We start from the raw sequence: 23337 nt of genomic DNA on the forward strand, positions 1-23337 counted from the left end.
CCCAGAGCAACAGGATGTGGGTAACCGGGGTCCCCCGGGAGCAGGGTGATGGTGGGTGGGGGCTTTGAACATAACGGGTGGGCACTGTGCTGGCACCTTGCCCTTCTTCCCACCTCCGGTGCTGCAGTCCTCACATCCATTGCAAGGGCAATTACAAGAGGGTGTTCACCAGGCCAGGCTGGCAGATGTGGGGGCCGTAGGGCTGTGAACACGGCCCCAGTGAGAGAGAGAATCCAGCTCCGAGTTTCCTGCTCTCCTCCACCGCCTTGCACAAACTGATTCAATTAGTTTCACCTTTTTCATGGCCCGCTCGCAGGTGGTCTGGGGATAGCGGAGCAGCCCCGAGGCAGCTGCGCTGGGTACGCAAGTGCCCCACTTCTCTCCCTCCCTCCCTCCATCCCTCCCCAAAAATCAGAGACCAAGGGCGACTCTGGTGCAGCAGCGCGTGAAAAGCCCCTGCATCACGGGATGGAGCGGAGACTCCAGCTTTCTCCTTAAGAGGAGCTGCTTCCGCCTGGTAAATGCCTCATTTGCTTTGGGAAGCAGAGGGAGAATAATCGGCCGCCCTGGCTGCGGCAGCGCTGAGCCCTCGGTGGGCTGCGGCCGGCAGCCACCCGCACTGCGCGGGGATGGACCCGCTGCGGGCCGAGCGAGCTCCCGCCGCGCGCCGGGGCCGGCCGGGCAGCAGGTGGGACCGCGGCCACCGAGAGCCGCGGCGAGGGCTGACCGGGGGAGGGCTGCCCGCCGCTGGGGCGGCCCCGCTCCCGCCCGGCCCCGGCCCTGCCCGCTGGGCTGCCGGCGGGGCGGAGGGCGGAGGCAGGGCTGGCAGCGGCGGCGGGCGGCGCACACGCACACACCTCCCTGCATGTGATTAAATGGCTCGAAATCTGCTTCTGATTTCCTCGGGGAGGTGACTTTTCCCTTCTTTTCAACCCAGGATTTATTGGAGTCTTTTTACTCCACGTCCAGGCGGCGGTCGGGGCTCAGTTTCTCCAATTCTTGCTTTTCTTTTCGTTTTTATTTTTTTTAAGGGTTGTTTTTTCTTTTCCCTTCCTCTCCTTTTTCGCCCTCCCCTGCCGCTTCCCCCCTCCCTCCCGCAGCCGAAGCAGCCGCGGGCGGTACGGTGGAGCGGGCGGGAGCGCGGCCGGCTGCGGGCACGGCGCTGGGACCCGCCCGCACCGCCGGGAGCAGCGCTCCCGCTTTCCACTATTTCGCCTTATTTCGTCCCCAACGCACGATTCCCTGGAAATTTGTTATCATTGCTTTTCCCCACACACACCCTTTTCTTCACTTTTTTTCCTTTCTTCGTGCTGCGGCCAGCACCGGGAAGGAGCTACCCCTGCCCGCCGTCCGCCCCGCCGCGGCCCCGGCTCCTCTCGCCGCCGCTCCAGGACCTGTCGCCCAGACCGGCCCCGCTACCTGCCTGGCCGCGGTAAGCTGCGCTCCCAACTTCCCGGCGCTCCGGGCTCCCGCTCTCCTCCCCACCGCTCCCTCCCTCGTTGCCTTTTATTCCTCCTTCTCCCCCCGCACTCACCCTCCCTTTATTTCCCTTTCCATCCTTTCACCGCCGAGAACGGGACCTCCCCGCAGCGGGGCCGCCTGCCCGCCGCCGAGCCCGCTCCCGTCCCCGGGCAGCTCCGGCCGCCGCCGCTCCGCACTCTGGCCCGGCCCGGCCCGGCCCGGCTCGCTGCCGCCGCCGCCCCGCAGAGCCGGCCCGGCTGCTCTCGGCGCTGCAGGGAGCCCGCAGTGTCGCAGCCCCGGCCCCGCTCCGTGAGCTGCGGCGGGCAGCGGCGGGAGCCCCGCCAGGCCGAGCCCGCGGTGCCAGCCCCGGCTGACCGGGCACGAGGCTCGCACGTGGTCCCCTGCCCGCCGCTCCCACCGCGGGCCCCGCTCCGCCGGCACAAAGCCACCCGGGCGGGCGGCACCGCTCCTGTCACCGTCCCAGGCCCGGTCCATCGCTGCTCCCTTCCTAGCGCGGCTGCCCCGAGACTCCCTGCGGGCTGGGTCGGCTCCCTTCGGAAACGGCTCCCGTGGGATGTGTTCTGCTCCACGGCAGTTCTGGAGCCAGACTGGGCGAGACCCCCGGCAGTCCGAGCACCTGACCCTTGAACCACAGCTGGGGTGAGAGTTCTGGCCAGTGAAATGTGGCAGCGAGAAGCTTCACGGGAAGGGAAGCTGGGCTGCATTTGGTGGGTTTGCTTTTGCTTTCCTCTCTTGGAGCTGCTGAAACATCATTTCCTCAAAACACTATCCTGCAGTTTCCCTGGCCCACTGGGGAGTGGGTGGGTGGAAATACCTTTCTTGGGATGAGGGCTAACTGGTGTGATGGGGACGTGGTGCTTGGCGGTCTGCTGTGTCCCCAAGCAGGGCGGGTGAGGAAGGGCAGGAGCACGAGCTGCTCTCGCAGTGCTGGGTCCTGCTGGCTTGATGCTCATCTAGGCAGCACTTGGGCATGAATACTTCTGTCTCAGGGAGCTCATCCCATGAACATATGGGATGTAAGCCAGGCTGAGCATCCCCACCTCCATCCATGCCATTTGTGTTGGACCAGTAGCCAGGCTGACAAAAAACTGAGTGCAGACATGGATGTGCACATCCTGCATGACTGGAAATGCCACAGACCCTTCTTCCCCGGCCAGGTTTGCTGTTGCCTCTCTCTCAGAGCTGGGAGAGGCTAGAGCTCGCTCTAACCCGTGGAGAGGGATGTGGCTTCGGCCGTGTGCTGGAAACAGCCTCCAAGGTGTTTGGATGGATGGAGGGCAACTTTTTTCTGTGTTTCTGCAATATCCCGTTTACAAAACAGAGGGAGCTGCTGTGCTGCTCTGACACCTGTTTGGAGAGGGCTGATGAGGGGACAGGAGATCTAGCAGTCCAAGAGCAGGGTGGGCTGAAAGGGTCCCAACACGCCTTCCTCTTCTATCTGTGCGTGGAAGAAAGGTAGGTCCCTGCAGAGAGGAGGGCAGGTGTAATGCCAGGCTGGGAAGGAGCTGATGTGTGTCTGCAGGCTGTGGAAGAGAGAAGCCTGGCCTAGGGATGCAGCTGAGCGCAAAATGCTCACTAGAAATGCAAGCTGCTAGGCATCCAGGCTGAGGAGCATTTCCACCACTCTCTGAGCACCAGAACAATGGTGTTTTCAGTCTGGGTTGGATGGAATGGAGGGCCCACCTTGGCTGGCTGCTGGCAGAGTGTGACTCTGAGAGGGGGTTTCCCCAGCCCTGAAGAAGGAGGTGAGCACCAGTGCACACCTTGGGGGGTGTGCTGAGATGTCTTCAGCAAGGAAGCAGCCCAGCATCTCGAGGGTGTTGAGCAGCACCTCTGCCTCCTGTTCCCCCACCCTGGTTAGTCAGGCCCTGCCCCATAAGGAAGCAATTATTTTGTGCCCCTTGGAGCCCCTCCCTGAGCCTGCGCAGGACACTTGCGCTCTGTATGGAAACGCGACAGATTTTCCATATTCCACTTTGCCCCGTGATGTTTAAAAACGTACACGACAGCTTCTTCCTAATGCTGCAGGCTTGGCTGGCACTCAAGTAATAACAGACTGTGGGACACCAGGGGCATGAAATATTGTACCAATAGTCAGAGAGGGGGTAGAAAAAAATTAGATGTCAAAGTGCAGTGTGTTTCCAGCCCGTTGTTGTGAGCCATCCTCTGCCCAATGTGAGAGATCTTTCAAGGCTGGCCAAATGTTGTCATTTCTGAATACCATTTTAAATATTCATCCAGACTATTTTCAACATCTGTGCCCGGCATGTTGTGAAAATGCAATGAGGGATGTTATGGAAACCAGATCACTTTATTCTCATATGGAGTGGAAAGGAGTAGAAGCAATGAGGATTCTGGACTGGAACTCTGAGTTCCACTGGGAACTTGCATCCGCTGGGAAAACCCTCTGCACCTTGAGGGATGTTGCTGAGACCACTCAGTAGAGCTAAGCACTGTGTGGTAGGAATGTGCAATGGGGTTCGGAGGCTGCAGTGGAGTTAGAGTTGGGTAAAAAAAACTTAACTGGTCAAGATGTAGTAGAGGCTAATAAATGGGGTAGAAAAAAACATAGAATACCCTGAGTTGGAAGGGACCCACAAGGACTGTTGAGTCCAAACGCATCCACGCAGTGATTGCTTGTCCTGCAAGATCAAGGGCTTCAAATGCCTCCTTAAGCTGCTGTTGCATTGGGAACTTTAGGAGGAGATCTCCAGCTTGCACTAACCAGGGGGTGCAAGGAGCGTTGCAGCAAAATGGATCCAGGCTCGCATCATATGGGTGATACTAAGCTGAAACTCCTCTGCCCAGAGCAGGACCACCTCTATCCAGGGGCCAGTGGTGAGCAGAGTGGGCATGGGCGAGCCGGCAGGACACCTATGTTGGGCGTTGGTCCCTCCTTGCTGTGGTCAGCATGGCTTATGAGTCACTGAAACTGGTGAGCAGGGATGTGTCCGAGCATCCTGCATTTGACAGCTCCATGTGCATAGCAGCGTAGCCTGGGGACTGTTTGTTTTATGGCGGATTTCTTTTTTTCTTTTATTTTTTTATTGTTTTCGATAACCTTGGAAATCTAGGCTCTGTTGCTGCCTTTTGTAACATCAGGCTGCAGCTAATTCAAGCCAGGCCAGATCCTGACCACAGGTATGCCAGTGTAAATTTGAATGGAGCTGCTTACGTCTTGGTTTGGCCCGATGTGAATGGAGTTACTTCGGGCCGATGCCAAAGCACTGAGGTCAGAATCTGGCCCATCCTTTCCTGTGTGCAGTGTAATTTGTCCGCGTCTCCTGGCACCGCCGGGGTATCGCATGGCTTGTGTAATTCTGGCTCCGACCTGCCAAGAGTGCATTGCAATATCCATCACCTGCAGGGCCTGCTGCAGGAAGATGCTGCTGTGTGATTGCCCCCCTGAGCTGAGCCCGAGGGGCCGCGCGGAGCGGGCAGCCCTGCGGATGTGGGGCCATAAGCACTCAGAAGCTTCTGATGCTTAAATATCAGGAGGGATGAGGGAGCTTGTAAAGGAAAGTGAGGCATCTCCTTTGTGCCATTAGCCGTGTCCCAAGTGGGCACCAGTTGCTCCATTAGTGGCTGGGAAGGCGATTAGCACTCCCAGCCACACTGCATCCCTCCAGCTTCTCCCAGCACACACTCCCTCCCTCTGGAAAGCTGAGCCGGACCAGTACCTTGGCTCCATGGAGTTTTTCCTTTCACTTTAAATACTTCTCAGTTGTGTTTTTATATCCCAGAAACACATGGAATGATTTATCCACGGCCGGAGCAGAGTTTGGGCCTGATTCTGTTTGTTGGCTGGAGGAATTAAGCTTTCCAAAGCTGGCATCGGCATGGTGGGAGAGGGACTGGGTATCCAGGGACCCTGGCAGCCCCCCAGGATGGATCTTGTTCATGGGCTGGGGCAGAACTGCACAGGGTGGCTCCCACAGCACATGTGGCAAGGGGGTGCAGATGCCCTCGTTACAAAGGGCCTGTAACAAGGTGGAAATGTGCAGGTTGTAGCAGCAGATACACCCTGGTTAAGGGACGTGCTCTGGTCATTTGTGCTTCTGATTATTTCAGCTTCTCTGAGCACATAATTTCTCTTCTACTTTGGGTCCTGTCCCATCCTCCCAGTGGCTTCCTTCACAGAGGACATCTGAGATGCTGGTGGGCTTTACTGGGGATGACACAGCTCAGGAACGAGCAGTGGATCAGTCTCACCCAAGAGTCTTAGTTGTTGGACCCCCTCAAGTACTCAGGTCCTTTGGTCCTTGCCCAGGAATCTCTGCCTCCTGATCCTGGATTTTGCTGGGTGTGTTTGTGCCTCGTACGTGTGGGTGGCTCTATCCCTGCCCCATGCTGCACCCAGGACCTGATCTCTGTGCACAGGCCGATGCAGCACCTCATGGGGACCAGTCATTCCCATCTCAACCAGTTCCAAGTGAGGCCACGTCTTTTCCTCAAGCTATGCAATTCCCACACGCACTGTGCTGGCCTGACCTGGAGGAGAAATGCAGTGGGCTGCAGCGTGGCAGCAGCATCGGTGCAGGGGCGTCAACATGGGGAGCAGCACAGGTCCCTGGCAGGAGTGCAGCACCATTCCCCTGTCATTCCTTGGGGCTCTCCCATCCCTTTCCAGGGCAGTGCTGGCTGCTCAGCTTTAGCCATCACCCGCCCTCTAAGCCCACATTTTTCCGACAGCAGAGCACCACTCGTGCGCTGCCCTCCACCTTAATTAGAGAGGGCTGCTCCTGTGCTGCAAAGGTCCTGGGATCAAATCTGGTTAACCTGCTTCCCTCCCTGCCCTCTGTTGTTCTACCTAATCCTGTAATTACTTCAGCAAAGTTGCTGTGGCCCTGGACTGCCAGGTGGTGATCCTGGGCCTGCTGTAGGCACCAGCATCCACATTGTGGGAAGTTTGCTCTCCTTGCCCTGCCTCACCTGCTACACTTGCCTCATCCATCTGTTTTGGGGACTAAGCACCTACCCCACGGCTCAGCATCGGGAGACCTGGAGCTCCAGGCATGCATCTGCACCCAGGATCACCCTCAGTGGCACTGCCTTCTGCAAAGATGATGGAAAAGAAGCCCACAGTGGCCTGGAGCATTGTCCTGACAAGTCTCCCACAAGGCAGGGAAACACTGCTGATGGCTCTGGGAAGCGTGTGGTTGTAGAGAGAAGGGGTGTGGAGGTGTTGGATGTGGAAGCTCATTTTTTTTTAAAGCACTTCTGAAGTGCTCTGGCAGCATGACTTCCTTCCAAGCCGCACGGCTGTTAGCATTCCCGGGGCGGAGGAGTGAGGAAATCGCCCACCTCAAAAATGCAGCCGCTTCTGGGGAGGAGCTGGAGGACAGCCGCTTCCTCGGGAAGGGTGAGCCCGCATTGCCCCGGGCCGTGGCTGCTGCTGGTGGCAGGGAGCTGGCAGCCACCCGAGAGCCTCGCTGGGGACTCCTTCGGGATGCTGTCCCTGGGAAAGGGGCTCCGTTGCCCATGTCCCTCCTCATGCCGGTTCCAGGAACGTGCTGGGCTGGATTCGGCACCCAGGGGTCACCCCAATTCTTTCTGCTTAGTCAGCAGTGTCTCCATTTGATCTGAACCAGGGGCAGCAAAAATGGGAAGTAGAAGGGGGGGGTGGTGCAGATGGGGACCAGGGAGAGAAATACCCACTCCCAGGCCTCTCTGGCAGCTTGCCGGCAGTCCAGGGTCATGTTGAATATGCATGAAAGGGAGCAGATTGCAGCTTGCCCTCCTCTCCAATACGGAGGTGAGGCCCACGGAGACCACTGGCCCCGGCTCTCTTTCAGGGGGATAATGGGGTGAGCTGAGCACGGAGCGCGCGTGCCTGTGTGTGGTCCTGCGGATGATAATGATTTCCACTCCTGCCCTGCCTCCGCAGCGCTGATGTGCTGCTGAGCCACTGCTGGCTCCCCGATGGCTGCTCCCCAGCAGCAGAGCCACCAAAACTCTGACACTGAGCCTCAGGGACTCGTGCTTTGGTAAGACTGGCAGGAGGGCAAAGCTCCCCACCGTGTCAGGGAGGATGAGCAAAAGATGCTCATGCCCCCGTGCATGCCTAAACCAGCCGTAACCTAGCCCTGGGTCCTAGACCTGCTGCTCCAGGGCTCATAACAGCTTCACCTGTGGCCTCTCCCCTGGCTACCAGAGATGCTGTCACTTTCCCCTGGGCAAGGGTTTCCCCACACCTTTGTGTCTTACCAGAGAGGAAATTAAAATACCTTTGCTTGAGCATGTCCCTACTCCTGTCACCTTGCTGCCGCATAGCAGAGAGGAGGTGGAGGAGACTCTTAGTTGGCAGGGTTTAGTAGATGCCTTGTTCCATACATCCATACATCCTGCCTGTTCCATCCATACATTCTCCCTGGAGTGGATGGATGCAGCTGCTGAGGACCCCTGGGGGTTTCTCCTCTCTCCTCGTGGTGCAGAGGTTTTCCCACAGGGTTGTGTCCCTGCTAGTGCTGCCCTGTGGCTGGTGGGATGGGAGGTGATGGCTGCAGCACCTGACTGTGTGCCCTCTGTGGGACACGCAGTTGGAGGAGGAGAGGGCTGGCAGGGCTGAAGGTGCTGTGCTGGCTTCTGTGGGTACGTGCACAGCCAGGTCTTGCCAGGCGTTGAGGGGGTCCATTAGCAGCCCCTTTACTGGGTGAGAATTCAGGAGCTGGGCTCTGCCAAGGGGCTGGCAGGGCCTTGTGCCCACTGTGCTCTGCTCAGCACCAGGCAGGGGCTGGGGATCATCCTGTCAGGATTGTGTTGGGGTTTCACCAGCTGCAGCCTTTGCTCAACAAGCAGATGCAGGGGTCTGGCAGCAGCCATAGCTTCGTCTTCTGCCCAGGGGCAGCTGCCTGCAGTGGGGCCAGTAGTCCCAACAGGGCTCTGTAGGCTGCCTACAGTTGGGGAATGCTCCTCGCTGCCTGGTGCTCATGGCATGGCACCTCCTGTGCTGTGGTGGCTGCTACATCCCTGCAGTCTCTAATCTTGCAGCCACACTCCCCAAGCAGTGTGTTCTCAATGCTCTGGGTACTCCAGGGACAGTATCCTTTGTCTTGCTGGCAGCCAAGACACCAAGCCATGGGCTGGCATGTCCCCAAAAACATGTCCTCTGCAGCATTGTGGTAAAGCTGGAACTGTGCTGCTGAGGTGATGCAGGGACCACCAAGGGAGCTGACAATTTTTCACATCTCTTTTTCCATCAGCAGAGGATTAAGCAATGAGGAAGCAGCATGGAAGTGGCAGGGGCAGGTTTTGCCTTGGGGAGGATATCCCAGGATGGGCTGAGACCCCTGCGCCCATTGCTGTGGCACAGGCAGTGGCTGCTGGGCTGAGCGTGGCTGGGCAGGGAGGAGCTTCCCCTCATTAGTGGTTTGGCAGCCTGGAGAGGCTGTTTTCTTCCACAGTCATGGCTCCTTTTTCTTTGCAAAATGGAATAACAAACCAAAAAAACATCCTGCATCATTGAATTGGGCTCTTCCTTGGAGCCTCCTTTGGCCAGAGGGGGCAGCTGGACAGGCAGGGGTGGCCCTGGGGCTGTAGGTGGAGGCTGGAGCTGGGGATACTGAGCTGGGTCATGCAGAGCTTTGTTCCCCAGAGAGAACCACAAGTCATCCTGTAAAGACGTACTAGTGGGAGAGGGGATGGTCCAGGGACTCCCTCCTCCTGCCTGGTCATGGCATTGGGCTGGTTGGGGCTGGAGGACTTGGCTTTGGCACAGCACAACTCACGGGATGGCGGGGCTGATGCCACCCCTCCATCCAGGAGGCTCAGGGGTCTGCCATGGCAAGAACAGGACATGGCCAATCTGCATTGTGTGGAAAGTCCTTCCTGCATTCAGGGCCAGCAGGAGGGAACGTGACCTCCAGAGCTCTTCTGCTCTTCAAGCCAATAACTCAGGAGATGGGCCACATCCCCTGGGAGCCACTAAGCTCCCTGGCCCTGTGCTCAGCTGCTGAGAGAGGGGCCCAGCCAGGTCCTGCATTTGGTCCTGGCCTTTCTCCCAGTCAACAAACAGACCCAGAGCTGGGTTTCTTGGGGGTGAGGCCAGAATGGCTTCCTTTGCTGCTGGGTAGTGTGGCAGAGGAATATGAAGAGGATCCAGTCCCTGGCTTGGAGAAGCCACTGTGCCCATAGCCAGCAAAGAAAGTAGTGGTGTGTTCAGGAGCTCCAGGTCTTCATCCCAACGAGCTCCTGCCTCTTGCACAATGTGCCTTTAAAGTGTTTTTGCTGCTGTCTATTTGTCCTGCTCTGTCAGGAGCTATTTTGTGCCACGGGTGGATAACTTGGGATTTGCAGCTCCTGTTGTATCTGAAAGATCTCCCCTAACTCTTCCCCACCACCAGCCCTTGTCAGTCATGCAGTAACAGTCTCTGAACTGTGTGACACCCAGGGCTGCTGGCAGACAGGAACATTCTTGTCACCACAGGACAGTTTCTAAGAGGCCAGGGAAGGGCTGTACCCCAATTTCAAGCCCTTGCACCCAAAGCTCAGGCCCTTTTCCCATTTCCATGGTATTTCAGTCCTGCTGATGAACAGTGAGGGATTGGTGTGGATGAGGCAACATGAAGTAATTGTCTTCCTGTCCCACTCCCAGGATACTGCATCAGTGGATACAGGGTGGGAAGATGGGCACAGGTGACAGACCAGACATGGGGGAGTTTTCCATCCTTTACCTGCCCTCCCAATACGGGTGGTGCTGTGGCCATGACACTGCTGATACCACACACTCTTGTTCTTCTTCCTTCAGGGAGGAGCCACTTCCCTCTCCCCAGAAGGATGGAGGTCCTGCAGCTCCTGCGTCTGCTCCTCACCACTGCCATGCTGGGCCTGTCCCAGACAGTGAACCCCTTTGTGGCCCAGCAGACCCCCCCAGACCCTTGCTATGATGAGAGCGGTGCTCCTCGACGCTGCATCCCTGAGTTTGTCAACGCCGCCTTCGGGAAGGAGGTTCAAGCTTCCAGCACGTGCGGGCGGCCCCCAACGCGGCACTGCAACGCCTCGGACCCGCGCCGAGCGCACCCGCCCGCCTACCTGACCGACCTCAACACCGCCTCCAACATGACCTGCTGGCGCTCGGAAACCCTCCACCACTCGCCCCAGAACGTCACCCTCACCCTCTCCCTCGGCAAGAAGTTTGAGGTGGTCTACGTCAGCCTACAGTTCTGCTCGCCCCGGCCCGAGTCCACCGCCATCCTCAAGTCCATGGACTACGGCAAGACGTGGGTGCCCTACCAGTACTACTCCTCCCAGTGCCGTAAGATCTACGGCAAGCCCAGCAAAGCCACGGTCACCAAGCAGAACGAGCAGGAGGCGCTGTGCACCGACGGCCTCACCGACCTCTACCCGCTCACCGGGGGGCTCATTGCCTTCAGCACCCTCGACGGGCGACCCTCGGCCCAGGACTTCGACAGCAGCCCCGTGCTCCAGGACTGGGTGACGGCCACCGACATCCGCGTGGTCTTCAGCCGCCCGCACCTCTTCCGTGAGCTGGGCAGCAGCCGGGACGCGGGCGAGGAGGAGGGCGCCACGGGCACCACGGGCTCCACGCCCTACTACTACGCGGTGGGGGAGCTGCAGGTCGGCGGGCGCTGCAAGTGCAACGGGCACGCGGCGCGCTGCGTCAAGGACAAGGAGCAGAAGCTGGTGTGCGACTGCAAGCACAACACAGAGGGGCCCGAGTGTGACCGCTGCAAGCCTTTCCACTACGACCGGCCCTGGCAGCGCGCTACTGCCCGTGAGGCCAACGAGTGTCTGGGTAAGGCATTTTAAACGTTTCTGTTTTCTGGGGCTGAAATGCTAAAACAGGTCATCAGGGTAGGAAGTGATAGGTGCTGAGCCAAAACAATGGAGTGTGCTTGTCCAGAGATGCTGGGGAGCATCCCCTGTGCTGGAGGACTGGGAAAGGCTCAGCTGTCTACCTTGTCTCTGCTGCACTTGTCCTGTAAGAAATGCAGTGATTCCACCATGAGCCAAAGAACCAAAACCCTCCCAAAAATCACTGGTGTCTTCCAGCCAGTCAGCAGACCTCAGTGTGGGATGCCCCGCTGGGATTTTTTTCCTTGGGCAGCAAACTAGCTGTCTGTGGGATGGAGGGTCAATCGCAGCAGTTCCCTGTGAGATGTGCTTGAGGACAGGGAGCGGGCAGAAAATCCTGGCAGAGGTTGAGGTTCCCAGTTTGAAATTTCATCCTTCATGTTCAGTCTGTGTGGTGGTCTAGCTTGTCTGTCCTTGCAAAGGTTTTTCTAAGTTAAAAATACTGTCACAAAATGAAACATTTCCAAAACATCAAACGGCTATTAGTTGGCTCTCCTGCTCATGAATCTTTATGGGATTTTGGTGGAGAATTTTGCTCTTTGTCCTGCTTTGGGATGGAGCTGGGGAATGCCAGAGCCCTGTGAATGTCTGGGAGAGGGAGGAACAGCCTTTTGCTCCTCCTGGACAGGAGCCCAGGTCTCAGGGGGTGGCGGGAAGATGGAGACAAGGGAGAGCTGTACCATTAATCAGCCTCTGAAAGGCTCAGTGGATGTGCCAGAGGTCAGAAGGACTTGTTAGTATTTGTGATCGATGTCTTGTTGAGAACCCAGCTGTCCGCTTCAATATACACATGTTACAGCAGATTTCTTCTAAGAATGGCTAAAATGGCAGTGGATTCAAAGCAAGTGCTGGAGCTGATGCTTTAAGCCACCTCATGCCCTGTGGGAATGTGTCAGCCCTTGTGTTTTTCCACTTGTTTCAGAAAGATGAGTTTTGGAGCTCAGAAAAAGCCCTCCCCTTATCACCCTGCCAGAGTTGCTGCAGGTCAGGCAGGGGAGGCCTTCAGCAGGTGTGTGAGCCCACGGAAACCCCCAGGACACAAGGAGGACCTCACCCCACTGGCTGCTCCCTTGTGCCCCCCACTCTGCAGCTGCCTCACTGCCACATCCTCCAGTAAAGCAGCGCGATAGCTGTGGAGGTGGCTCTGCTGGCACAAAAGGGGTTAAACCAGAGGAGGCTCATTTTTGAGTAGCATCTGCAGGTTTTCTGTCCATCTCGTCCAGGGCGGGGTGAGGGTCCCTTGCTCTGAGCATCCAGCCCCCAGCTGCGTCACCCCTTTGGCAGATGAAGCTGAAAAGATAAACGAGAGAGGGAAGGGGAGGCGGGGCCGCAGCGCCATCCCTTCACCCCCCCGGCAGCCCCGCACACAAAGACCCTTCCCCGAGCCGCGTGTGAAAGTAGTTTTTTCCTGTTGATTCGCTCCCCTTCTTTCTCCCTTCCCTCTCTCGGGCTTTGTGCCCTCTCTGAAGGGACCTGAAAGAGCTTCTCCATCACCCGCCTTCGAAGGGCTTAGCGGCTGAAAGCTGGATTAGCTCCCCGAGCCTTCCCCCCTCTGTGCCTTTCAACAATGACATCTCCCCAGCCAGCACGAACAGACGCAGCAATTAGCACCAATTAAAAGGAGAGGCTGCCCGGGAAGTTCCCTTTGCTCAGCCTGGGGGCTGTGGGGTTTCGGACTCTGTCCTGTGGTCAGACGGCGCTGGTGCTGGCTCGTGGTGGTGGATGTCGGACGTGGCTGGGGAGGGGGGAGGAAGAGGAGGAGAGTGGGTGGATGCAGGGGCTTGGCAGCTCAGTGGCAGCCCAGGGGCAGGGTGGGGGATCGCAGCGCCCTGAACGGGCATGAGAATGGATCCATGGGGCTGGTACAGCTTCAGGTCATGTTGGGGTGTGTCAGCTCTTGGCTCTGCGCTCCCCAGCACTCTGCATGGGGGTTTTTCTCAGTCCAGTGCATGGGAGTCTCTGCCTCAGCACGGGGCCAAGCTGATGTCCTACAGCATGGCACGATGCTGGGACATGTGTCCATTCAGCTGGAGGTGAGGACAATCATTTGTTGTTTCAGTAGAATTTGTGCCTCTGGGAAACGCGCAGGCGACACAGGCAAGGACTGCCCGAGGTCTGGGCGCGGGCACAGGGCACAGCCCCAGCCCGGCTGCCGTGGGGTGGCTGTGGCTTCGTGGGGACATCGCTGTGCTGCGGTGCTGAGGGGGTCAGCACGAGTTTGGCAAGCAGGGAGCTTGGGGGCTGTCGCAGCCAGGACAGTGGCAGTGGATTTGCCAAGCTGCTGGCTTGGCAAGAGGGCACCGTGCCAGCTTTGTGCCGCAGAGCGCACGGCCCCGTGCCCGCTGGTTGGAGATCATCGCCCGCAGGCACGGGAGGCTCTCCTGACACAGCCCAGGGGCTGCATGAACCGCAGGGAGCTTGCCCTGCCAGCATGGGATGCTCTGTGTGTCCAGGGCAGGGGAGAGGGACGTGTCCCCACCAATGCATCCCCCCAGCTTTTGGCCTGGGAGAGGCTGTGTGAAGGATAATCCCGGCAGAGGGGCTGGCAGGAGCAGGATTGCTAGAATCCCGGGGACCCCCCATCTTTATCCTTGCAGACTCACACCTCCACCGCTGCCCGTTTCAGCCGCACCCCCGAGCTGCTGGGGGCAGCCCGGCCCCCAAACACCCGGCCCGGGGAAGGAGGGGAAGCGGATTAGCACGAGGCAGTCACTGGAAGTAATTGATGCACTCGCTGGTGATGCGGGAGCCCTTGTTCCCTTTGTGGCCGCCGCGGCAGGAGCACTCTCCGGAGCACCAGGATAATGCCCGGGGCTCGCTTTGATCGGGGCCTCGGCGGGGAAGGGGTGGCGCTCTCCTGGGAAAGCCTCGCAGGCTGCTCGGGGGAGGGATGTGGTGTTCCACCCGGGATGTCGGTGCCTGAAAACACCAATCCCGGCAGCGGTGGTGGGATTTGGAGGATCACATGTAATTCCCTTGTGCCCTGTGCCCCTTCCTGTACATTTTCTCTCCCATTGGGAGTTCCCCTGACAGGGTTCTCTGCACCTGCTCCCCAGCAGACGTGCTGGAAACGAGTGAGTGCCCGGCAACGCCAGCCGCGCTCCTTCCCTGGGGAGCGCAGGAGGAGCGCGATTGGCTTTGGAAAGTGGGCAGCATGGCCCTGGCACCCCTGTCTGGACACCCCTGGGGCACAGGGGGAGGGCGATTGGCTTTGGGAGGTGGGCAGGAGGGCAGCATGGCCCTGGCACCCCTGTCTGGACACCCCCCTTCCGAGTCACAGCGAATCTGGAGTGCAGGGAAGGCAGCCAGGCCTCAGAAGAGATTTACACTCGTCTGACCATCCTGACTCCTGCTCCGCCCGGGATGGGGCCGCAGTGCCTCAGCCTTGTTCCCGCAGCCCCTGGGGGCTTCTCCTGCTGCTGCTGCTGCTCCTTGGCAGCCTCTTCCCCAGCAGCTTCCCCAGGACGGAGGGACAGTGTGGATGAGAGGAAAGGGGCTGTTCTGCTCTCGGCTGCCGTGGAACCGAGAGGTGCGGCCTCATCCTGCCCTGCGTCCCAGCCAGGCTCTCCTCCAGCCAAAGCAGGGGCGTAGCTCAAATCCGCTGCGGGTTGGCAGCAGCAGCAGCGGGTCTAGGGTTTCGCTGATCCGGCTGCCTTCCCTAATTATTCCCAGGGAACTTGTAGGGGCGGTGAGCCTTGCTCCTGCCCTGCGGGCTCCACCGCCTGCCCCACGTGTGCCTCGGTGCATGGTGCTGCCTGTCCCCTGCCAGGGTCTCCGTCCCAAAGCCCCTCGTGCTGTCATTCCAGGCTCCTACATCTGCAGCACCCTGGAGGAGGAGGAGAGGTTTTAGGGTGGCCAGGGCCTGGGAAGCGGTTCAAACATCATCAAAAGGGAGACAAAAGATTGCTCCATTGCAAGGTGTCAACGTTTAAATTAGTCTATTATTGCAAATTATTAGATCTTGTGATTGTTTAATTGATCATATGATTGTTTAATTGGGCATACTGTACAAGGGCGGAAGCGAGCTACCAGGTAATTAGCCCCAAACTGTGCAATTAAATTCTTATTAATACCCCAAACAGCAGGGAACATTCAAGCCTTTAATTAGTGATTAACGGGAGACAGACAGAGCTTACAAGTGCCTCAGTACTGAGGAACAGTGAGAGTATTTAGCTGGGCGAGGGGGGACCTGTCTGCCCCGATTAGCTCTGGATGGCTGCGCCAGGGCGTGAGGGGATTGCCATGCGTGCTGGTGTGACCCTGTCCCCCGTGGGGACAGCCACCCAGGCCGGGGTGGCCAGGCCCAGCCAGGTTCCCCTGTTGGCTCTGGAATCCCGGCTTGGCAGCCGCCGACAGGGCCCAGAGCGGGCAGCACCATGCCTGCAGGAGAGGGAACGATGATGGGCCACCAGGGCAGGCTTCTTCCCCAAACCAGCTCCTGGCATCGTCAGAGGGTCTGCAGCACATCCTGAGGGAAATGTTCTGGGGCAGAGCAGGATGTGCCAGGGTCAATGATGCCAGGAGAAGGCCCCGCCAGTTACTCTATCACCAGTTAAACTGGAGGCAGAGAGGAACCTGCACCGAGGGCAGCAAATCATTCACCCAAGAGTTCTCCTCCACTGCCCATCGCCTCCCCTCTGGGCTGCCAGCCTTTCTCCTTCCCCAGAGGGTGCTGGGGGGCATTCCAAGAGGGGCACAGAACTGCCTTTTGGGATGACCCCGCTTGTCTTTCAGTGCTGCAAGGGGAAAACAAGGGCCCTCTCCTCCCAAAAACTGCTCCTTTGCCACAGTTCTGTAGCAAAACCCACCTTGTCTTGTCCCTGTCCCATTATCTGGAGCCTGCAAGGGCACCCTGGCTGTCAGGGTACTTCACTGTGTCTCTTCCAGCCCTGGCAAAGCCTGTTTGAATGTCAACATCCCCAGTTCAACAGCATCCTCTGCTACCTGGGGCCTTGGGCAGTATTTGCTGCTTTCCCTCCACACACCACAACCCAGAATTTGCCTTAAAAATCCCTATTTTCCACTGTCACCAGGGAAAAAGAAAACAGCTCCAAAGGAACAAGCACTACAGCCGCACTGGGTGTTATTTTGATGCCTGCCATGTGATTTCTCACTAATCTCATAACTCAGGGGAGCTCTGGGGGCAGCCGAGGTTTGAGTGCGCTGGCACTAACCTTCTGCTCAACTCATGCCTCCAAAAACCTCGCTGTTACGGCTGGGGCTCGCTCTTTCTCCCTGCAGCGTGCCCGTGGCCGGGGCAGGCCAGGCCGTGTTTGATCTGTGCGGGTGAAGCTCTGCCGGCTGCAGGGAGGCAACTTCACACAGCCAGGCCAGGCAGTTAAATCTGGGCCGACACGTTAATGAATTTCACAGTGCGCCTGGAAAAGCTCTCACCCAACCTCAATTTACCAGCACGGGGAGGGGGCCGCGGCTGGGGGAGCAGGGCGCCACGTTTTGCCAGAGGAAATCTTGTTCCCATTATCTTTTTGCAAGAGTGTTAAGTTGGAATAGGCAGTGCTTTGCCTTTTTATCTCACACACATGGAGCCGGCCGGGAGGGCTGTGTGCTTCCCGGGGCTAATTTCTGCATGCACATGTAAGGGTGTGCAGATGTTTCTGTGCACATCTGGGTGTGCCTGCCTGTGGGCACGTGTACATCTCTGGGGGGGTTTTGGTGCATGTCTGCCTGCACATGTGTTTGTGTGCACGTGTGCTCGTGCATGTTTGTGCGTGCACACACAGGGATGTGAGCACACAGGGGCTGCTGTGTGGGTTTCTCTGTGTGTGTGGCTCGTGCACACAAGATAGAGCCATAAACATAAAGAGTTGGGGGCTCGGTTGCAGGGGAGGGCTGTCACACAGCCTGGCATGAGGTGGGTGGTCCTGCTGCAAGGCCGGGTGGGCTCTGTCACCAGAGTAGCTGCCAGGGAAGGGGCAGAGGGGACCATGGGGCTGCAAGTGCTCAGATGGCACCACCAAACCTCCCAGCTGCAGCCCCCTATCCCACGCTTGCTTCCCTTCAGCTGGGTGGTGCCAGTTCCTCCTACACGTGTCCTTCCTCCTTGCCCTGACCCCATGGCACCGGCCCCACAGGGTGGTGGTGCTGCACATCTGGACAGCACGCTGGGACAAGCTGTGCTGTTCCGTGTCCATCCCCGTCCCAGCACAACCCCCATGCAGTGGGGGACACCAGGGCAGCTCCAGCCCCCCAGAGGTCCTGAGTCTCACCTGCAGCCCTCACCATCTCCCCTTCCCTCGCAGCCTGCAACTGCAACCTGCACGCGCGGCGCTGCCGCTTCAACATGGAGCTGTTCAAGCTGTCGGGGCGCAAGAGCGGCGGCGTGTGCCTCAACTGCCGGCACAACACGGCGGGCAGGCACTGCCACTACTGCAAGGAGGGCTTCTACCGCGACCTCAGCAAGGCCATCACCGACCGCAAGGCCTGCAAGGGTAAGCTGGGGGCTCCTGGGGGCACAGGAGGGACAGGATCTCTCTCTCGCTCTCCTTGCTCTCCCTTCCCGTTTTTGGGATCTCCTTCTGCTCACTTTGGCAGCTGCAGGTCAGCTCCAGCCACCACCACCACCCCCATCTCCTCTGCCACCCCAAGGGCACCAGGCAGGGATAGCACTTTGAGCTCAGCATCAACTCGAGGTGCAGGAGGATCACTGGAAGGGAGAGGGCAGGTTGCCAGGAGCCTGGGAGGGTTCTGGTGTGTTTGCAGTTACTATCTCCATTGGTCAGTGTTTGGAGAGATGCTGAAGCAGACATGACTAAATGTGCTGGAAACCTGTCTCTGATATGGATGTTGTCTGGGATATAGACATTCTTGGAGCAGGGGTTCCCTGCTCTGGAGGGCTGGGGATGCTCACATCTCCCAGGTGGGCCGTGGGGCTGGACCCCACGCTGGGTTTTTCAGCTGTGGGATGGCTCTTGGGATCTGTTTTTGGGGAGATGCTGAGCACTGTGGCTCCTGGTGACTGGCCTTGAGCTGGCCAGGAGCCACACTGGCTCCAAGCCATCAAACTGCAGCTTGACCTCTCAAGGTGCCTAGCCTGTGCCAAACATCATGGGACCTGTACCTCTCCTCTCCCTCCCCTTAACTCCTGGCCAAGCCTGCCTGGTTCCTCTTTCCTCTCCCTGCTCAGCCTGTCTGTGGAGTCTTTTCAAAACAATAGTTTCACCAAAGTATTTGAGATAAGAAATCACCCTGCCTGTCCCTAAGACTGTTGAGATCCAGACTGGAACATCAGATGGGCAGGAACTCAGCCATTGCTGTTCAGGGGCTGAGAATTCATGCCTGGTCCCTGGTTTTCTGTCTTTGCTTGTGAGTCCCTCCTGGAAGGGAGCACAGGGTCCCTCTCAGATCTCTCTCCAGTGCATTCTGCCCCACGTGGGCACCAGGCCCCTTCCCTTCTGCAAGAACTCAATGCTCTTGTGTTCATGTAGGGCCTCAGGAATTCCTGGTGCTGGTTTTGGACCACTGACATTGTGGGCATGGACCCAAATTGAAGGGTTTGACTATTGGGGCTCCCCTGTCAGGTACATTAGTGGTGTTGGAGGTCTGGCTCATTCAGGCTGGGATGTAATAAAGGAAATCCCTCCATTGCCTGGTGTGTGCCACTGCCTCCTCTCATCCTTGCCACTGCCAGGAGTGCTTGAGAGGATGGAGTGAAGGGAGGAACTTCCCATGTCCGTGCAGTGTCACAGCGGGAGCGGGGCTGAGGGGGCACTGCCAGGAGGAGCCCTACCTGCAAACAGCTCATTAGCAAACTGAGCTAATCATTTCCAACAACCCAAGCAGCTGACTTGACACGTCCCCCTCACAGCCCGTGTTCCCAGGGTCCACAAGCTGTTCCACCCCATGGCCTTGGCCAAGCCATGCCACAGCTGTGGCTGTGGGCATGGCAGCCCCTGGCACCACACCACTGATGCAAATTGTGCCAGGTGTCAGCCAGCTCCCAAGCTGTGCCAGGGACCAGCATCCTCATGGTGATGCAGGGGAGACACTGGGAGAGAGGAAGAGGAGGAGGCAGGACAAGGCATGCATCCTAGTGGTCTATGGCACAGCATCCCAGATTGTGTCCCATTCCTGGGAGGCCTCCTGGCTCTGCTGAGGCCAGGGATGGATGGCAGCAGCCCCCAGCTCCTGCTGCAGCACCACCAAACTGGGGCAGCTGCAGCAAAATTCTCTTTTCCATGAGGATTCTGTCAGGTGCTGAGGGCTGGCAGGCAGCCCCGGCTTCCCCCAACACTCGAGAGGCACCGGGGTGGCTGTGCTGCCTCCACCTCACCCTTCATCTCCTGAGGCAGCCCCTCACCTCCCAGCCCTCCCCAAGGAACAGTTCCTGCTTTTCTTTGGGTTAGGGAGGGTTAGGTTGGAGATCAGGAAAGGTTCTTCCCCCAGAGGGTGCTGGCACTGCCCAGGCTGCCCAGGGAATGGGCACAGCCCCGGGGCTGCCAGAGCTCCAGGAGAGCTTGGACAGCGCTGCCAGGGATGCCCAGGTGGGATTGCTGGGGGGTCTGTGCAGGGACAGGGGCTGGATTCAATGATCATATTTGGTCCCTTCTAGCTTAGGATATTCTGTAATTCTCTGACCAGCTCCTTCTATTTTTGCTCCAAAACTGATACAATACCAAGCAAAGTGGACGCCCTGCAGTCATTCACCTCTCCAGGGCCCCCAGCACCACTTCTCTGGGCACTGAGGGGCTCAGTTTCTGCTCCAGATGGGAAAGAGAGCACTTACCAAAGAGCAATAATAGAAAAAATGCCAAAACCTATAAAAGCAGGCTGGATACGGCTGGGACCAGGGAGGATTACTGAATATAGCGTGGTTTGTGGGAGCAGGGCAGCTGCAGGTTGCAGTGTTTCCCACCTGGCTATGGCTCAAGTCCTTCTCCTTGCAGGGAATGGGGGAGGCAGCGGGGGCCTGGCTGCTCCCACCTGCATGTGCTCCACCCCCCTCACAGGGCAGTAATTGTGCAGCATTACAGTGATGGAAAGAATCTCTGATGCAAGGTGGCTCCTCTGGAGGGGACAGGGTGGGCAAAGCATCCCAGGATGCCCAGGATTTGATGGGATGGTGGGAGTGCAGATGCTGCAGCACAGGAGAAGTGGCAGCCAGCAGTGCCTGGGCTGCAGAGGAGCAGAGGAGTGGGACAGGTGCCCCCTCAGACAAACCCCTGTCCCTGTGCCAAGCCACAGGCAGGCTCTGCCAGGCTGGCTGGGGGATGCTGCTCACGGAGGGCTGGCAGGGTTTGCTGTGCTTGGGAAGTGCTGCAAAGCTCAGCTGAGCCAGATGAACACAGAGCCAACCCCTGCCATGGTGCATATGCTGAGGAGGATCTGGCAGCAAAGGTGGTACCCTGGGTCTGGGGAGCCTGTTCCTGGCTCTCCCTCGGAGAATAGAGTCAGTAATAAAATCTCTGATGCTTCTGCTTCTTTGGCTGCCCCTCCTTCTGTAAAGCAGAAAGCATTTCCACCCCTTCCTTATGTAGAGGTGGATCTGCTGGGATTGGGAGCTCCTTAGAGGACCAGCAAGGTCCCAGGCGCTGGCAGTGGAGAGCTGCTGCTCCCAGAGAGGCATATAAATACTCAGAGGTGTGACAAGACAATTTGGGCTTGTTTTTTCCAAAGCTGTGTCCCATACCTGCAGTTCAGGTATCTACACTCCTGCAGGAAAAGGCAAGGCAAGGATGGTCTCAGTGGGTGTTCAGAGCAGGCAGGGAGCAGAGGATGGGAACAGTGGGTTTAAACAAAGGTTTGTGCACCTACCACAGCGCTAGCCCAGGGCAGAGGCTGAGCATCACAATGGAGGCAGATGCTCATAGAATCACACACTGGTTTGGGTTGGAAGGGACCTTGAAGATCATCTGGTTCCAATCCTCTGCCATGGGCAAGGACACCTTCCACTAGACCAGGCTGCAGATGGCTCTGTTAATATTCAGGAGGCAAATCACTAACCCAGAGGCCAGGAACTACTACATCTTATTTAAACAAACGCCAGCATGTGTTAAATAACTCTTCCACCATGGTTTGCCTCTGCTGGGATGCAGCATCCTGGAAATAGGCACAGAAATACCAGGGCAGGTGGCGTCCGACTGAGCAGAGCCCTCGGCCAGTGAGTGAGGAGTGCTTCCCTCCACTGCCAGCATCACTGCTGGACCCTGTGGGATAGAAAAGCTGGGAGGATGGAAAAGGCAGAGCAACCTTCAGGATTAATTCAATGGTGCTAATTGAAAAGTCAAATAAAGGATGGCTGCGCATTAATCCCAGTAATTTAAACAAAGCTGTAAACCGTGAGCCTTTCTCCAATGAAAACTGGTGAAGCAGTAGCAGCTAAGCCTCAAGATGCAAAAATACCCTCAAAATGAGGTGCAAGACATGCTTTCTGGCAAGCACAGCTTGATGAGTTAAGCTCCAAGCTAGTGACTTAATCCACCATTCAAGCTCTGTGGGCCAGATCCTGGCAGCCAGAGGCTGGGAGCTGCAGGGCCTGGTGTGTGGGCAGCAGTGCAGAGCTGCACGTGCCCCCAGCCCTGCCTTCCCTGAGGCTGGGACGGGCTCCCTGAGCCAGCCCCTCCACAGGTTTTGTTGGGATGAGGAAGGACAGAGATGCTAAAGCTGCAGATGGACCGTGCTGCAATGCGGGACCCATCAGGGACAGCGCTCCTGCCTGGGATGCTCACCCCGTGGCAATGGGAGGGAACAGTGTATTTTTGTGGGACTGTGGGAAATCCCACTGTGGCAGGGCAAGTGGGCAGAGGTTGGTCTGGAAGAGACCAAGCTCACACCCCGATGACACTGATTGGTTGTGCACTTAAGATGAGCACAGCTGCCTTACTGATCTGGGTAAAACATCCGGCGTCGCTGAAATCCACCTTCCACCGCATGCAGAGAGATCAGCTTAGATGAACTGGATCCTGACTGGGCTGAGATTTATGTCTGTCCATAAAATTTACACCAGGAACAGACCACTGGGGCCCAAGAAAGGCCCTGTGTTTCCAACAGCCCTGTGTCATGCCAAGACTCCCTTGCTCGCTGCCATTTGTTATCACAGCTGAGCCCCCAAAATATCCCTGTCAGAAAGATGTCCGCTTCTCGTCCTAGCCAAGATCTGATAAGGATGGAGCATCTGGTCCCCATTAGAGGCTGCTCGCTCTGGTTTCTGGCTGTGCAGGAGGAGGGCTCAAGTGCCATGGTGCTCCCACCAGTCCCATCTGGTGAAAATTAGGGAAACAGTAACATCAGGAGGCTCTGGGGGTGGCTGGGGGAGATGTTTTTGTTTTGCTTTGAAATCACGTTCAACTCTTACACTGATGGAGGCCAAGATAACCTCTCCAGCTCATTGCCAGCCCAGCTCCAGGCAAGCAGATGGGAGGGTCCTCCTCTGAGCAAGCATCTCCTTCCCACATCCCTCTATGCAGACAACCCGCAGTGGGTCCATCATCCAGTGTGACATGATGGAGCATTCTTCTGAGAGCAAAGACAACTTTCACCCACCTCAGGTGTGGCTTATCCTAGAGAGACTGAGGTAGAAAGGTGTGGGTTCATCCTTTGCCCAGGGCCTCCAGGAGGTGCATCGAGGCTTATGAGCTTGGGAAACATTGAGAAAACCTGCTTCATTCTAAAACCAAAACAAGGTTTGTGATTTGTGTAAAAATCCAGTGTTGGTTCAGCTCCATGGACTGAAAAGCTCAGAGGAAGGGGAGCAAGTAGAGAAAATGGTTTTTACTGCTGCCATAGGAACATCTCTCTGGAGTTAAATGAGATCATAAATGAGAGCCGGTGGCTGCAGGCACCTGTGGGAATTGCAGAGGCTCCAGGTGTTCCTCCTGAGCATCCCTGTCAGCAAGGCCATACCCTGGCCAACCCCTTTGTCCACGTGCCCTCCTGCCTATGCTGCTCACAGCACATGTGGGGCCACAGTCGGTCCAGACCCACGGGTGCAGCTGGGTCTGTGCTGTGCCAGCCCCAGCAGAGGTGCTCTGGAAGGGTCTCCCTCCTCTTCACCGCTCTGGGACTGCACCTTGGCTCCAGTTTGGG

The 23337-nt window shown here is 57.7% G+C and overlaps 1 protein-coding gene across 2 annotated transcripts in view; it reads left to right on the forward strand.

Moving 5' to 3' along the window:
• Window positions 1-826: 826 nt before the first annotated feature.
• The window catches only part of NTN3 (netrin 3), a 32181-nt gene continuing 9670 nt past the window's right edge, over window positions 827-23337 (forward strand). Inside the window, exons 1-4 of one of the 2 annotated variants that reach the window (XM_063171337.1) lie at window positions 827-910; window positions 1321-1432; window positions 10229-11236; window positions 17556-17744. In XM_063171337.1, the coding sequence (XP_063027407.1) occupies window positions 10258-11236; window positions 17556-17744 (1168 nt within the window). In that variant the 5' untranslated portion in view covers window positions 827-910; window positions 1321-1432; window positions 10229-10257. Of the gene's footprint in view, window positions 911-1320; window positions 1433-1925; window positions 2190-10228; window positions 11237-17555; window positions 17745-23337 lie in introns of those variants that run through there. The other variant, XM_063171338.1, reaches the window with a different exon arrangement.

The sequence above is a fragment of the Melospiza melodia genome, chromosome 18 (genome assembly GCF_035770615.1).
Source record: "Melospiza melodia melodia isolate bMelMel2 chromosome 18, bMelMel2.pri, whole genome shotgun sequence".
Lineage (NCBI taxonomy): Eukaryota > Metazoa > Chordata > Aves > Passeriformes > Passerellidae > Melospiza > Melospiza melodia.